This window comes from Anolis sagrei, chromosome 1, assembly GCF_037176765.1.
Source record: "Anolis sagrei isolate rAnoSag1 chromosome 1, rAnoSag1.mat, whole genome shotgun sequence".
Classification (NCBI taxonomy): Eukaryota; Metazoa; Chordata; class Lepidosauria; order Squamata; family Dactyloidae; genus Anolis; species Anolis sagrei.
In genome coordinates, this window is record NC_090021.1 from 4,987,348 (window position 1) to 5,003,436 (window position 16,089).

General features: G+C 48.0%; 1 protein-coding gene across 1 annotated transcript; it reads right to left on the reverse strand.

The window, feature by feature from the left end:
* Positions 1-1,372: 1,372 nt before the first annotated feature.
* LOC132761679 (zinc finger protein ZFP2-like) lies at positions 1,373-12,348 on the reverse strand. Its single transcript, XM_067473202.1, has 2 exons — positions 12,320-12,348; positions 1,373-3,389 (listed from the first exon to the last, which is right to left on the reverse strand). The coding sequence occupies exon 2, from the start codon at positions 3,211-3,213 to the stop codon at positions 2,404-2,406; it is 810 nt and encodes a 269-aa protein (XP_067329303.1). The 5' UTR covers positions 3,214-3,389; positions 12,320-12,348; the 3' UTR covers positions 1,373-2,403.
* Between the last annotated feature and the right edge of the window lie 3,741 nt (positions 12,349-16,089).

Sequence of the window (16,089 nt, forward strand, 5' to 3'; positions counted from 1 at the left end):
ATCATGAGAATTTCAGGGGGGGGGGGGCTGAAGCCCCTCAAGCCCCCCCCCCCCCCCGCTACATGCCTGTTGTTAATCTTCTTAGTTATCATTCTTGTTAAGGTAGTCTTCCAAAACCATCCAGCCTGTCTTTTTATCCCCTTTCCATTTTTTTATTGTTTTCAGTAAGAATGTCAATTTATCCATATCCTTGATTTCCATTATTTTCTGATTTTCCTTCTTATGTCTCTATACTGGATCTTGTTTCAATTCTTCTATTCTCCTCTCTTATTTTCTGTCATTTAAGATCTCATAATTGCTTCTCAGTATTTTTATTTTTTTCCAAATCAAAATCCATGTCCTTCAAGTTCCTTAAGATTCTTTTTCTTCCATGTCTTTTGGATTTCCCATAGCAAATAATTTCTGCGGTAAGCCTGTCTCTGTCAGCTCACCTCTCTCTGCAGCTTCCAGATCTTTTGGTGCTTTTTGTCCAGCTGGCTTGTCCTTGGTCTTTTCTGGTTCTTCATGAGCGGTCTTCAAGGTCACCAACTTTTTGAAGGGGTTTTCAATTTACATTTTTCAAAGCCATCAATTCATCTTTTTATCTTCTCATCTCGGCTTCTGTCTCTTTGAAATTTTCTTGGCATTCTTCTACCTTAGTTACTATTAGCCCGAGACGATTATAAATTTGTGTAGTTTGTTCTCTTCTCTGCTTGTTTCCCTGTCTTAAACTCTCCATGCTTAATTTAAGATCAGGGGCGGCTCAACCCGTTACGCAAAGTAAGCATTCACAGTATAGTTGATTTTGCCCAGGGGCGTTCTTGAGGCGCTCTTTGGGGAAAATAGACCTTGACATATGCGAGTTGTAGTTACTGGGATGTATAGTTCACCTAAAATCAATGAGCACTCTGAACTCCACCAATGATGGAATTGTACCAAATATAGCACACAGAACTCTCATGACGAACAGAAAATATATATCAGTGATTGGTTGGGGGGACGGACACCAAAATACTGTTTGCTTACCGTTGAAAATTACCTAGGGCCGCTTCTGTTTAAGATATTCCAATGCGGTTATAATCTTGTTCAATATTTTCCTCCTCCTCCTCACTCTTCCCCTTTCTATCAGCCATACTTACTATCTGTGGTTAATTTAACATGTTCCTTTTTTAAAATATTTTTTTATTTTATCATAGTTCAATACATTTTTTATATTATTAATTAAACTTTATTTGTACCCCGCTAGCATCTCCCAAAGGACTCGATGCAGCCAAGGCCTCAATACAGAACACAACAATACACTTAAAGCAAATTAAAACAATTAAAGCAATATTAAAACAACGAAACCACAGGCAATAAACAGTACATCAAACAAGATAAAACTAGGCCGGGCCAGAGTATACATTGTTTATTTTACAGCAGATTCATATTATCCAATACAATCGATCATACTTTAACTTTTGGCATCTACTGTTATTTTTCTGCTTATACATATTTTCTGTCTCTCACCACTGTGCTCCCCTCCCCCTCCCAAGCCACAGCTTTTACATATCATCTTTCCAAAATTTCAGTTCTTCTTGTGGAGGTAACTTTCCTTCTTTCTTTTAAAATACTTTTTCAATAAATTTTCTCCATATTTCATCAAAATCATTTCGTTTCCATTTACCTCTTTGAACTTTTAATATACATGCCAGCTTATCATTTATTGCCAATTTCCATTCTTCCTTGTACCACTCTTCTAGTTGTATATTTATTTCTCTTTTCCAATTCCTTGCTATAAGCAGTCTTGCTATTGTTAATAAGTTTGTTATCACATCTTTATCCTCTTTTTTCAATTGTATATTATTATATAATGATAATAAAGCTATACTAGGACTTCTTTCTATTTTAATGTTCATTATATACTCTTTTTCTCTAAATAATTTCCCCCCAAAATTATTTGCATATTTACATTGCCACCACATATGTATATATGTTCCTGATTCTTGGCATCCTCTCCAGTAATTTTTTGAGTAGTTTTTATTTATATTTGCTATTCTTACTGGTGCAAGGTACCTTTTCCATATTAACTTATACTAATTTTCTTTAACCCGTATTGATGAATTCTTGAGATGTCATTGTCTCCATAAATTGAAGATGTTCTAATGCAGTTACAATCTTGGTCATTTTTTCCCTCCTCCTCCTTTTCCCCTTCCCCGTTCTATCAGCCATACTTACTATCGCCCGGTCTTCTGTTTGTATTCTGAGAATTATGGCTTCAGTCACCTTCAGTCATGACTGCCCAGCCTCCTCTTTTTTGATCTGGACCCCAGTTAGGGAGAGATTTATGACCCTTTATGGGCATTTGGAGGATTTAATTGCACTTGTAGTTAGGAGAGAAATTAGGTATGTCTACTCTTGTTGACACATGCACTGTCTCCACTGTTAGTGAAACTGTGTCCACACTCCCTCCAAGCATTTATTGGGTTTCTCCCTGGAGTGAATCCTTTGATGCACACGTAGATTTCCACTCTGAGTGAAGCTCTGTCCACACTCCAAGCATTTAAAAGGTTTCTCCCCCGTGTGAGTCCTTTGATGCGAACGCAGATCTGCACTACGAATGAAGCTCTGTCCACACTCCAAGCATTTGTAGGGTTTCTCCCCAGTGTGAATCCTTTGATGCACACGTAGACTTCCATTCTGAGTGAAACTCTGTCCACACTTCGAGCAATTAAATGGTTTCTCACCAGTGTGAGTCCTTTGATGTGAATGTAGATTTGAACTCTGAATGAAGCTCAGTCCACACGCCAAGCATTTGTAGGGTTTCTCCCCAGTGTGAGTCCGTTCATGTGAATGTAGACTTGAACTCTGAGTGAAGCTCAGTCCACACTCCAAGCATTTATAGGGTTTCTCCCCAGTGTGAGTCCTTTGATGCAGTTGTAGGTGTCCGCTTTCAATGAAGTTCTTTCCACACTCCAGGCATTGATAGGGTTTTTCCCCAGTGTGAGTCCGTTCATGTGAATGTAGACTTGAACTCTGAGTGAAGCTCTTTCCACACTCCAGACATTTATAGGGTTTTTCCCCAGTGTGAGTCCTTTGGTGCAAACGTAGATTTGAAGTATGAGGGAAGCTTTTTCCACACTCCAGGCATGCATACGGCTTCTCCCCAGTGTGAGTCCTTTCATGTTGCTGAAGATTAACCTTTCGAGAAAAACTCTTTCCGCACTCCAGGCATTTAAATGCTTTCTCCTCCATGTCAACAGTGATAAGGTTGTTGAACTGCAATATGGATACTTGGCACTATTTCCCTTTATATGTAAGTGAACTCAAAAATTCAGCAAGGGTATCACCTTGAGATTATTTCTTCTTCTTCCTATATTATTGGTCTCCTTACTGCATCCAAGAGGTGGCTCCATAGAATCTTCATTTCCCTGGTGAAGAAAGAACCAAAAGATCAGTGAGGACAGGCAGAAACCTTCTTTACCTCAAACCTTTTCCCCCTTTCCTTTCATGGGTCATGTTGAAACTGGGAATACCAAGAAACGCAGACATCAGGGTCTCAAGCACATACACAGATGCTAACAAAGGCAATAATTGATTCTTAAACGAGAAGGGAATGAGTCCAGAAAGAAAAAAGGGATGGAGAACAAAAAGAATGAATGATAGAAGGAAAAGAGAGGGGAACTCCTTCTAATATTTATCTCCCTTCGGGGAGATAATGAGGCATATAAATACATTATTTATTTATTTATTTATCTATCTATCTATTTTACTTTACTTTACTGTTCTCAGCCTGAAGGCGACTCACAGCGGTTCACAACAAATACGAACAGCAAAAATTCAGTGCTACAGTATAAAAACAGTTAACAACCTAACGCATTACACAATTAATACAGTTACTACAATATCCATTCACTGTCGTCTCATCATCAAAAACATGTTCCAGATTCGTCATCCATTGTTCCATTCCAGTGTTCATTAACCAATCATTGCACTAATTATTCGAACGCCTGCTCAAACAGCCAGGTCTTCACTTTTTTGCGGAATACCATTAGAGATGGTGCTAGTCTAATGTCTGTAGGAAGGGCGTTCCACAGCTAAGGAGCCACCACCGAGAAGGCCCTGTCCCTCGTCCCCGCCAGCCGCGCTTGAGAAGCAGGCGGGATCGAGAGCAGGGCCTCCCCGGAACATCTCAAGGTCCTGGTGGGTTCATAGGCAGAGATGCGGTCAGATAGATAGCTTGGGCCGGAACCGTTTAGGGCTTTAAAGGCCAACGTCAGCACTTTGAATTGAGCCCGGTAGCAGATCGGTAGCCAGTGGAGTTGGCGCGACAGGGGGGTTGTATGGTAATAATAATAATAATAATAATAATAATAATAATAATATATTTATCACCTGTCCCCTCTCCCGGAGGGGACTCAGGGCGGTTTCCAGGGAATAACAAAAATGGGAAACATTCAATGCCAAGAGGGGGGAACAAACAAGGGACATAAGGGTAACAGAACTAAGGGGAAGTGGGATGAGAAGCACTGTATGGAGTTCACACATTAACAATATATGGTATAAAAATGATGGGCAAAGAAAAAGTGGCAGCGCTTAATACAAGTGGTCTTAGGAGTTGGTATAAAACAGGGGTCCTGTCAGGATCCAGTTTCCAGGCCCTTAGTTTTGGCGCTGAAAACTAGGGTCCTGACGTCGGACAGTGATAAGAACTCTGCAGCTGTCGACTTTGGAAGACAACGGCTCACAGTTGGCGGGAATGTTGTGCGGGGTTTTGGTTTGGCGAGAATTGGACTTTCAATTGCAGGGGTGTGTATATAAGGAGCGACCGGTGGCAGCCGGTCAATCTCGGTTTTTCATATGTCCATGTATCCAGTAGTAAAGATTCTCTTTGATACCAGAGTGCAGTCCAGTGTCTTCATTGGGAACAACTGCTGTGAGCTGACAAGTCCTCAGACTTTTTAAACAGGGGGGGGGGGCAGTTCACTGTTCCTCAGACCGCTGGAGGGCCGGACTATAGGTTTTTTTTTTAAAAAAAAACTATGATCACATTCCTATGCACATTGCAGCCATTGGCAAGATCTGTTTTGGGGGAGGCCTCGCCCCCCCCCTTTTCTACCTGGAAGAAATGGCACTCAAAAGGGGGTGAGGCTTCCATGGAGCCTGTTCTCAGCTGGGAAGAATGGAGCGGATGAGGCAGGACAGGAAACCCGCACAAAGCAGGCAGAAAGGCAGTGGAGGGATAGCAGGCCAATCTCAGGCCTCTGCCATATAATCCAGTCCAAAGCAGATAATCTGGATTTTATATGACAGTGTAGAAGGGGCCATACTGACATGATGAATAATCTATTATTTATAGTAAGAGTAGTGGTGACAGCAAAACAGTAATAACATTAATAGACAACCTTCTTGCAGCAACACCAGAGGCACTCCAACTGGCCAGATACTGGTCAAAGGACATTTAATCAACTACCAAACTTGCAAATTTTGTGTTTTGTCTGTTTGTTTGTTTTGTTCTGTTACAAATGTAATACAATTGACTGGTTGCCCTGACACGACAAATAAAATAAATAGACAATAGTACTGACAATGATGGTAACAATAATAGTGGCATCACCACTACCCTCTTTTGGCACTACTACTACTACTAGCCACAATACCAATAACAAAAACAAACAATATATTCTGGCTACCTGACCTCAGTTCCCTAAAGGAAACAGATCCTGTGTAAGCGGGGCTAGCCCTGGCTCGGACTTGGATGGGAGGCCACCAAGGAGCCCCAGGTTGCTTCTAGCCTAAGACAAACCTTACAAATCTCATAAGTCAATAGGAAACTGGGAGGATCTGGCTTTTGTCCCTTTGCCCCAAATGCTGCAGGCCAGAACTTCCAAAGCAATGGGGGAAAGGAGCCTTTTTGGACTGTCGCTCCCAACATCCCCCACCAGGACCACCCATATCTAACAGTCAACTTCTTGCAGTGGCAACTGGCTGAAAACGGGTTGTAGGTTTCTTTGTACATGGGACAGAAACTAGCATATATTTACAGATATGAAAATTAAATTCTTGTTGTTCATTCGTTCAGTCGTCTCCGACTCTTCGTGACCTCATGGAGCAGCCCACGCCAGAGCTCCCTGTCGGCCGTCACCACCCCCAGCTCCTTCAAGGTCAGTCCAGTCACTTCAAGGATGCCATCCATCCATCTTGCCCTTGGTCGGCCCCTCTTCCTTTTGCCTTCCACTTTCCCCAGCATAATTGTCTTCTCTAGGCTTTGCTGTCTCCTCATGATGTGGCCAAAGGACTTCAGCTTTGTCTCTAGTCTCCTTCCCTCCAATGAGCAGTCGGGCTTTATTTCCTGGAGGATGGACTGGTTGGATCTTCTCGCAGTCCAAGGCACTCTCAGCACTTTCCTCCAACACCACAGCTCAAAAGCATCGATCTTCCTTCGCTCAGCCTTCCCTAAGGTCCAGCTCTCACATCCGTAGGTTACTACAGGGAAGACCATGGCTTTGACTAGGCAATGGATCTTTGTTGCCAGTGTGATGTCTCTACTCTTTACTATTTTATCGAGACTAGCCATTGCTCTCCTCCCAAGAAGGAAGCGTCTTCTGATTTCCTGGCCACAGTCTGCGTCTGCAGTAATCTTTGCACCTAGAAATACAAAGTCTGTCACGGCCTCCACATTTTCTCCCTCTATTTTCCAGTTGTCAATCATTCTTGTTGCCATAATCTTGGTTTTTTGATGTTTAGCTGCAACCCAGCTTTTGCGCTTTCTTCTTTCACCTTGATTAGAAGGCTCCTCAGCTCCTCCTCGCTTTCAGCCATCAGAGTGGTGTCATCTGCATATCTGAGGTTATTAATGTTTCTTCCAGCAAATTAAAAAAATTAAATTATGTATGTAAATTATATTATGTCTGTCCATTTCATAGAATAATAGAGTTGGAAGAGACCTTGTGGGCCATCCAGTCCAACCCCCTGCCAAGAAGCAGGAAAATCATGACATTTGTGACACAAAGACTATTGCCAGGTGAAGTGGCCCTCTGTGACGTCACTGGGAAAGAAAAGTGACGTGTGTATGAGGAGAAGCAAAGAGGGGAAGGAAGGAAGGAAGGAAGGAAGGAAGGAAGGAAGGAAGGAAGGAAGGAAGGAGAAAAGGAAGGGAAAGAAAGGAAAACGGAGGGAGAGAGGGAGTGAAAAAGAAGTAAATAGATGGAAGTAAGGAAGGGAAATGAAAGGGGGAAAGCTATGAGGGGAAGGGAAGGGAGGAAGAAGAAAATAAGGAAGGCAGGGTGAGTATCCAAAGCCAAAGTTCTCCGCCTAGGAGGCTGAGGGAGTGGCACCTTGACTTTATTTTGACGGACTAATTAATCCTTATGAATTTTTCAAAGTTGAATCCAGCAAATTGAAAGGCAAGTAATGACAACGGGTGCAAAAATTGAAAAACAAACAGTACTGATACAATAGTCCCGTATATTGTCAAAGGCTTTATGGCCATGTTCCAGCAGCATTCTCTCCTAACATTTTGCCTGCATCTATGGCTGGCATCTTCAGGACCCAACCAATAAAATTGGCAGGAAAAACAAACACTTTGAACAAGAACGCCTTCATTAATCTTAACAGCAGAGCAAGACTCTTGAAGTGACTTCATGGAATTAGAATGAGCACTTTGGCCAGCCAATTGCAATGATAAAAATATCTTACACAAATCGGAAGCCCTGCCTTCTAGACTTTATGGACTTCCAAAAATCCACAAGAACTCCACTCCAGTCAGACTCATAGTGAGTGCCATCGGATCCCCCAGATATATTTTGGCAAAATGTCTGGCCACACAACTACAAACCTGAATTGGGCTCACTACACACAACATTAAGGACTCAGCCCACTGAATGTAGTGTGTAGTGAGCCCTATGCAGAAAAAAATCAGCAATCTCAAACACAACACAAATGACAACCAGCTTGGATGTGTGTCTGTATTCACCAAGGGCCCCGCAGCAGACACCATCATACTCATTAACCAGAATTTCCCAGAAAACACCACAGCCCTGTTTTTAACATTGGGACAAAGAATTCTATGAATGGAAAGATGGGGTGGCCATGGGGAGGGGGCTGGATAAGAGGAGTGGGAAGGGGGGGCTTGGGTGTGGGGAGTGGGCAGGAAGGGCAGTTTGGGAATGCAGCTTGTGTGTGGGGGTTGAGCAGGGAGGGCCCACGGGTCTGGGCAGGGAGTGCGGCTTGGTTGTGGACAGGGAGGGCACCTTGGGAGTGTGGCTTGGGTGTGAGGAGTGGGCATCGAGTTCCCTTGGGTATGGTAAGTGGGAAGGGAGGGCAGCTTGAGGGTGGGGAGTGGGAAAGAAGGGAGGGGGCTGGGTATGAGGAGTGGGGAGGGGGGCTTGGATGTGGGGAGTGGGCAGGAAGGGCGGTTTGGGGGTGAGGAATGGGATGGGTGAGGCCTTGGGTTTGGCGAAGTGGGCAGAGAGGGTGCCTTGGGTGTGGGGAGTGGGCAGGGAGGCCACCTTGAGCATGGGGGAGGATGGAGGGCGGCTTGGGTGTGGGTAAAGAAGGCATCTTGGGAATATGGCTTCAGTGTGAGGAGTGGGCATCGAGTTTCCTTGGGTATGGTAAGTGGGAAGGGAGGGCAGCTTGAGGGTGGGGAGTGGGAAAGGAAGGGAGGGGGCTGGGTACGAGGAGTGGGGAGGGGGGGCTTGGGTGTGGGGAATGGGAAGGAAGGGCAGTTTGGGGGTGAGGAGTGGGATGGGTGAGGCCTTCGGTGTGGTGAAGTGGGCAGAGAGGGTGCCTTGGGTGTGGGGAGTGGGCAAGAAGGGCAGCATGGGAATGCAGCTTGTGTGCGGGCGGGGGGGGGGCACCTTGAGTGTGGGCAGAGAGCAGCTTGGGAATCTGGCATGGGTGTGGGCAGGGAGGCCACCTTGGGCATGGGGGGGAGGAGGGGGGCGGGTTGGGTGTGGACAGGGAGGGCACCTTGGGAGTGTGGCTTGGGTGTGAGGAGTGGGCATCGAGTTCCCTTGGGTATGGTAAGTGGGAAGGGAGGGCAGCTTGAGGGTGGGGAGTGGGAAAGGAAGGGAGGGGGCTGGGTATGAGGAGTGGGGAGGGGGGGCTTGGGTGTGGGGAATGGGCAGGAAGGGCAGTTTGGGGATGAGGAGTGGGATGGGTGAGGCCTTCGGTGTGGTGAAGTGGGCAGAGAGGGTGCCTTGGGTGTGGGGTGTGGACAAGAAGGGCAGCATGGGAATGCAGCTTGTGTGCGGGAGAGGGGGGGCACCTTGATTGTGGGCAGAGAGCAGCTTGGGAATCCGGCATGGGTCTGGGGAGTGGGCAGGGAGGCCACCTTGGGCATGGGGGAGGAGGGAAGGTGGCGTGGGTGTGGGTAGGGAAGGCATCTTGGGAGTGCGGGTTGGGTGTGGGGAGTAGGCAGGGAAGGCCCCCTGAGAGTGGGCAGGGAGGGAGGGCGGGCAGCTTGGGTGTGAGGAGCGGGTAGGGAGGGCAGCTTGGTTTTGGGGAGTGGGCAGGGAGAGAAGCTTGGGAATGGGGTGGGACAAAGAATTCTATGAATAGAAAGATGAGGTGGCCATGGGGAGGGGGCTGGGTATGAGGAGTGGGAAAGAGGGGGCTTGGGTGTGGGCAGGGGGGGGGCAGTTTGGGAATGCAGCTTGTGTGTGGGGATTGAGCAGGGAGGGCCCACGGGTCTGGGCAGGGAGTGTGGCTTGGTTGTGGACAGGGAGGGCACCTTGGGAGTGTGGCTTGGGTGTGAGGAGTGGGCATCGAGTTCCCTTGGGTATGGTAAGTGGGAAGGGAGGGCAGCTTGAGGGTGGAGGGTGGGAAAGGAAGGGAGGGGGCTGGGTATGAGGAGAGGGGAGGGGACTTGGGTGTGGGGAGTGGGCAGGAAGTGCAGTTTGGGTGTGAGGAGTGGGATGGGTGAGGCCTTGGGTGTGGCGAAGTGGGCAGAGAGGGTGCTTTAGGTGTGGGGAGTGGGCAAGAAGGGCAGCATGGGAATGCAGTGTGTATGGGGGAAATGAGCAGGGAGGGCAGCTTGGGTACAAGGAGGGCGGTTTTGGTGTGAGGAGCGGGTAGGGAGGGCGACTTGGTTTTGGGAAGTGGGCAGGGAGAGAAGCTTGGGGATGTGGTGGGACAAAGAATTCTATGAACAGAAAGATGAGATGGCCATGGGGAGGCGGCTGGATATGAGGAGTGGGAAGAGGGGCTTGGGTGTGGCGAAGTGGGCAGAGAGGCCACCTTGGGCATGGGGGGGAGGGAGGGTGGCTTGGGTGCGGGCAAGCTTGTGTGCGGGTGGGGGGGAGGGCACCTTGCGTGTGGGCAGGGAGGCCACCTTGGGCATGGGGGGAAGGAGGGAGGGTGGCGTGCGTGTGGGCAGGGAAGGCATCTTGGGAGGGCGGGTTGGGTGTGGGGAGTGGGCAGGGAAGGCCCCCTGAGAGTGGGTAGGGAGGGCGGGCAGCTTGGGTGTGAGGAGCGGGTAGGGAGGGCAGCTTGGGTGTGGGCAGGGAAGGCGCCTTGGTTTTGGGGAGTGAGCAGGGAGAGAAGCTTGGGGATGTGGTGGGACAAAGAATTCTATGAACAGAAAGATGAGGTGGCCATGGGGAGGGGGCTGGATATGAGGAGTGGGCAGGAAGGGCAGTTTGGGGGTTAGGAGTGGGATGGATGAGGCCTTGGGTGTGGCGAAGTGGGCAGAGAGGGTGCCTTGTGAACTAATTGCGAGTGGGGAGTGGGCAGGAAGGGCAGCATGGGAATGCAGCTTGTGTGTGAGTGGGCGGGGGGGCGCCTTGAGTGTGGGCAGAGAGCAGCTTGGGAATCTGACATGGGTGTGGGCAGGGAGGCCACCTTGGGCATGGGGGGGGGGGGAAGGAGGGAGGCTTGGTTGTGGACAGGGAGGGCACCTTGGGAGTGTGGCTTGGGTGTGAGGAGTGGCCATCGAGTTCCCTTGGGTATGATAAGTGGGAAGGGAGGGCAGCTTGAGGGTGGGGGGTGGAAAAGGAAGGGAGGGGGCTGGGTATGAGGAGTGGGGAGGGGGGGCTTGGGTGTGGGGAGTGGGCAAGAAGGGCAGTTTGGGGGTGAGGAGTGGGATGGGTGAAGCCTTGGGTGTGGTGAAGTGGGCAGAGAGGGTGCCTTGGGTGTGGGGAGTGGGCAGGAAGGGCAGCTTGGGAATGTAGCTTGTGTGCGGGTGGGGGGGGCACCTTGAGTGTGGGCAGAGAGCAGCTTGGGAATCTGGCATGGGTGTGGGCAGAGAGGCCACCTTGGGCATGGGGGGGAGGAGGGGGGCGGGTTGGGTGTGGGCAGGGTAGTCATCTTGGGAGTGTGGCTTGGGTATGAGGAGTGGGCATCGAGTTCCCTTGGGTATGGTAGTGGGAAGGGAGGGCAGCTTGAGGGTGGGGAGTGGGAAAGGAAGGGAGGGGGCTGGGTATTTATTTATTATTTCAATTACTTCTACCCCGCCCTTCTCCCCCCCCCCCCGAGGGGGGACTCAGGGCGGCTTACAAACGAAGGCACAATTTGATGCCTAAATTAATAAACAAACAATACATAAAAGCAATTTAAACAATTAACAAGTTAAAACATTAATACATAGTAAAATAGCAAAACAATCTCATGCTCAGTGTTCAGAGTCCGTTTATCCATTCCATTCCGTTCGCTCTTGTTTATCGTCAGATCTTTCCTTAGCTGCCAGAATGTCCAAAAGCTTGGTCCCATATCCAGGTCTTCAATTTTTTCCTGAACGCCAAAAGGGAAGTCGCCGATCTAATCTCCCCGGGGAGTGAGTTCCACAGGTGAGGGGGCCACCACTGAGAAGGCCCTGCTCCTCGCCCCCGCCAACCTCACTTGTGATAGTGGCGGGGTCGAGAGCAGGGCCTCCCCAGACGATCTCAAATTTCGAGATGGGACGTAGAGGGAGATCCGTTTGGACAGATACACTGGGCCGTAACCGTACAGGGTTTTGTAGGTCAAAACCAGCACTTTGAATTGTGCTCGGAATTGGGGAGGGGGCTGGGTATGAGGAGGGGGGGCTTGGGTGTGGGGAGTGGGCAGGAAGGGCAGTTTGGGGGTGAGGAGTGGGATGGGTGAGGCCTTGGGTGTGGCAGAGAGGGTGCCTTGGGTGTGAGGAGTGGGCAGGGAAGGCATCTTGGGAGTGCGGGTTGGGTGTGGGGAGTGGGCAGGGACGGCCCCCTGAGAGTGGGTAGGGAGGGAGGGCAGCTCGGGAGTGGGGATTGGGCAGGGAGGGCATCTTGGGTGTGAGGAGTGGGCAGAGAGAGCAGCTTGGGATTGCGTCTTGTTCCTTCCAAATACAGATTAAAAGGCACAGAACAGAGATATAAACACAAGGCTCTGCGAGGAGACTCACTCCAGAAGGGCCCGGATGTCTCCCTCTCTCTCTCTTTCTGGGCCTGGCCTCCAGGGAGGAAGGAAGGAATCCCTCAGGAAAGAGGAGGAGGAGGCCGCGGATGAGTTGGGAAAGGAAGGAAGGAAGGCCTCCCTCTCTCTTCCCTTCGTCCCGAAATGAGCCCCCGTTGGAAAACAGAGAAGGAGGGAAAGGAACGAGAAAGAGAGAGAGAGGGGGGGGGGGCTCGGTCCAAACTCCTCACCTTCTCCTTCTCCTTCTCCTTCTCCTTCTCCTCCTTCTCCTCCTCCTTCTCCTTCCTTCCTTGTTGTCTTCCTCGCAAAAATGGCGGCGGAAAAGGAGAAGGGGGCGTGGCCTGTGTGTCGACGCGCCTCTATGACGCAAAGGGGCGTGGCTACGGGGCTTACAAAAAGGGGAGGGGCCTGCGCGGCCAAAGGGGGCGGGGCTAGATGGCCTTGGCGCCCCTCCCACTCTGGGCTTCTCTCCTTCCTTCCTCCTCGAGGGCTGCCAGGCTGTCTTGGCTGCAGGGAAGGTGCTGCCATCTGCTGTCCATTGTGAGGCTCTAGCTCAGTAGGTTCTTGTGGGTTTTTTCGGGCTATAGAGCCATGTTCTAGAGCAGTGGTTCTCAATCTTCCTAAGGCCGTGACCCCGTAATACAGTTCCTCATGTTGTGGTGACCCCCAATCATTAAAATTATTAGTACTTCAGAACTACTATTATGAATTGTAAATATTTGATATGCAGGGTGTATTCTCATTCACTGGACCAAATTTGACACAAATACTCAATATGCCTAAATTTGAATACCGGTGGCGTTGGGAAGGGGGATTGATTTTGATATTTGGGTGTTGATTTTGATATTTGCAGTTCCCTATGTTGTGGTGACCCCCAACTATAATATTGTTTTCGTTGCTACTTGATACCTGTCAGTATACTACTGTTATAAATCATAATGTAAATATCCGATATGCAGGATGGATTTTCATTCACTGGACTAAATTGAGCACAAATACCCAATATGCCCAAATGTAAAAGCTAGTGGGGTTGGGGGGAGGACTGATTTTGTAATTTGGGAGTTGTAGTTGCTGGGATTTATAGTTCACTTATAATCAAAGAGCATTCTGAACTTCACCAGCGCTGGATTTAAACTGAACTTGGCACACAGAACTCCCATGACAACAGAAAACACTGAAAGGGTTTGGTGAGCATTGACCTCGAGTTTGGGAGTTGTAGTTCACCTATATCCAGAGGAGTGCTGTGGATTCATGCAATGATGGATCTAGACCAAACTTGGCACCAATACTCAATATGCCCAAATGTGAACACTGATGGAGTCTTGGGAAAATAGATCTTGACATTTGGGAGTTGTATTTGTTGGGATTTATAGTTCACCTACAATCAAAGAGCATTCTGAACTCGACCAACAATAGAATTGGGTCAAACTTCTCATCCAGAATCCCAATGACCAGCACAAAAAAAAATGTTTTCTGGTGGTCTTTGGCGACCCCTTTGACACCCCCTCACGACCCCCTCAGGGGTCCCAACCCCCAGGTTGAGAAACACTGTTCTAGAGGCATTCTCTCCTGACGTTTCGCCTGCATCTATGGCAAGCATCCTCAGAGGTGTGAGGTCTGTTGGAATTAGGACAATGGGTTTATATATCTGTGGAATGGCTGGGGTGGGGCAAGGGGCTCTTCCCTGCTGGAGCTAGGTGTGAATGTTTCAACTGACCACCTTCATTAGCATTTGAAGGCCTGCCTGAGCCTGGGAAAATCTCTTGCTGGGAGGTGTTAAGATGTGCCTGGTTGTTTCCTCTCTGTTGTTTTGCTGTTGTAAATTTAGAGTTTTTATCCTGGTAGCCAGATTTTGTTCATTTTCATGGTCTCTTCCTTTCTGTTGAAATTGTCCACCTGCTTCTTGTGGATTTCAGTGGCTTCTCTGTGTAGACTGACATGGTGGTTGTTGGTGGGGTCCACCATTTCTGTGTTCTCAAATAATATGCTGTGTCCAGGCTGGTTCATCAGGTGCTCTGCTATGGCTGGCTCTAGCACAGTGTTTCTCATCCTTTCTAATGCCGCGACCCCTGGATACAGTTCCCCATGTCGTGGTGGTGGGTCACCATCAAATTATTTTCGTTGCTACTTCATAACAGTAGTTTTGCTAGTGTTATGAATACTAATGCAAATATCCAATATGCAGGATGTATTTTCATTCACATTTGGCACAAATACCCAGAGAGATTGATTTTGTCATTTGGGAGTTGTAGTTGCTGGGATTTATAGTTCACCTACAATCAAAGAGCATTCTGAACTCCACCAACAATGGAATTGAACCAACCTTGGCACACCGAACTCCCATGACCAACGGAAAACACTAGAAACGTTTGGTGGGTATTGACCTTGAGTTTGGGAGTTGTAGTTCACCTACACCCAGAGACCACTATGGACACAAACAATAATGGTTCTGGATCAAACTTGGCATGAATATTCCATATGCCGAAATGTGAACACTGGTGGAGTTTGGGGAAATAGACCTTGATATTTGGGAGTTGTCGTTGCTGGGATTTACAGTTCACCTATGATTAAATATTTATTTATTTACTTACTTACTTCACTTGTATACCACTCTTCTCAGCCATCAGGCGACTCAGAGCGGTTAACAACCAGTATCAACAACACAGTACAAAATCATAAATCATTTAAAACAGTAATATCAATTAATTAACATCAGAACATCAATACAACAATACAGGAAAACAACAATCCATCATGTCTCATCAATAGAATCAGCATCCGATCTCGTTGTCCATTAATCCATATTCCAAAAATCAATCAATTGCACTGCTTAGTTGAACGCCTGATCAAAGAGCCAGGTCCTCCTTCCTGAATGTCAATATGGAGGGGACTGAATTAATGTCTGTAGGAAGGGCGTTCCACAGCCGGGAGGCCACTACTGAGAAGGCCCTGTCTCTCGTCCCCGCCAGGCGTGCTTGTGAAGCCGGCGGGACCGAGAGCAGGGCCTCCCCAAACGATCTTAACGTCCTAACTGGTTCATAGGAGGAGATGCGTTCGGACAGATAGGTCGGGCCAGAACTGTTTAGTAGGCTTGTTTGATCAAGAAAAAAATTGGTTCTAAACTCACTTTGTTTCCAGGGGGCGCCAGCGTTTCGAATTTCTGAGGACTTCCGAAATTTAAGATTTCGAAATTTCGAAATTTATAAAATCTCGTTAATTACGAATCGATTTGTTAATGTATTGTCGAAGGCTTTCATGGCTGGAATCACTAGGTTCTTGTGGGTTTTTTCGGGCTATAGAGCCATGTTCAAGGAACATGAAAGGCACTGCAGACTCCTTCAACCAGAGAAGTCAGCCATAGCAGAGCACCTGATGAACCAGCCTGGACACAGCACATTATTGGAGAACACGGAAATGCTCGACCACTCTCACAACCACCATGTCAGACTACACAGAGAAGCCATTGAAATCCACAAGCATGTGGACAATTTCAACAGAAAGGAAGAGACCATGAAAATGAACAAAATCTGGCTACCAGTATTAAAAAACTCTAAAATTACAACAGTAAAACAACAGAGAGGAAACAACCAGGCACAGATTAACACCTCCCAGCAAGAGATTTCCCCAGGCTCAGGCAGGCCTTCAAATGCTAATAAAGGTGATGTTGAAACATTCACACCTAGTTCCAGCAGAGAAGAGCTCCTTGCCCCACCCCAGCCATTCCACAGATATACAAACCCATTGTCCTAATTCCAACAG

Excerpts from the sequence above, each read along its gene's own strand:
- LOC132761679 (XM_067473202.1), bottom strand. The coding sequence starts at position 3,213 with ATGGAGGAGAAAGCATTTAAATGCCTGGAGTGCGGAAAGAGTTTTTCT.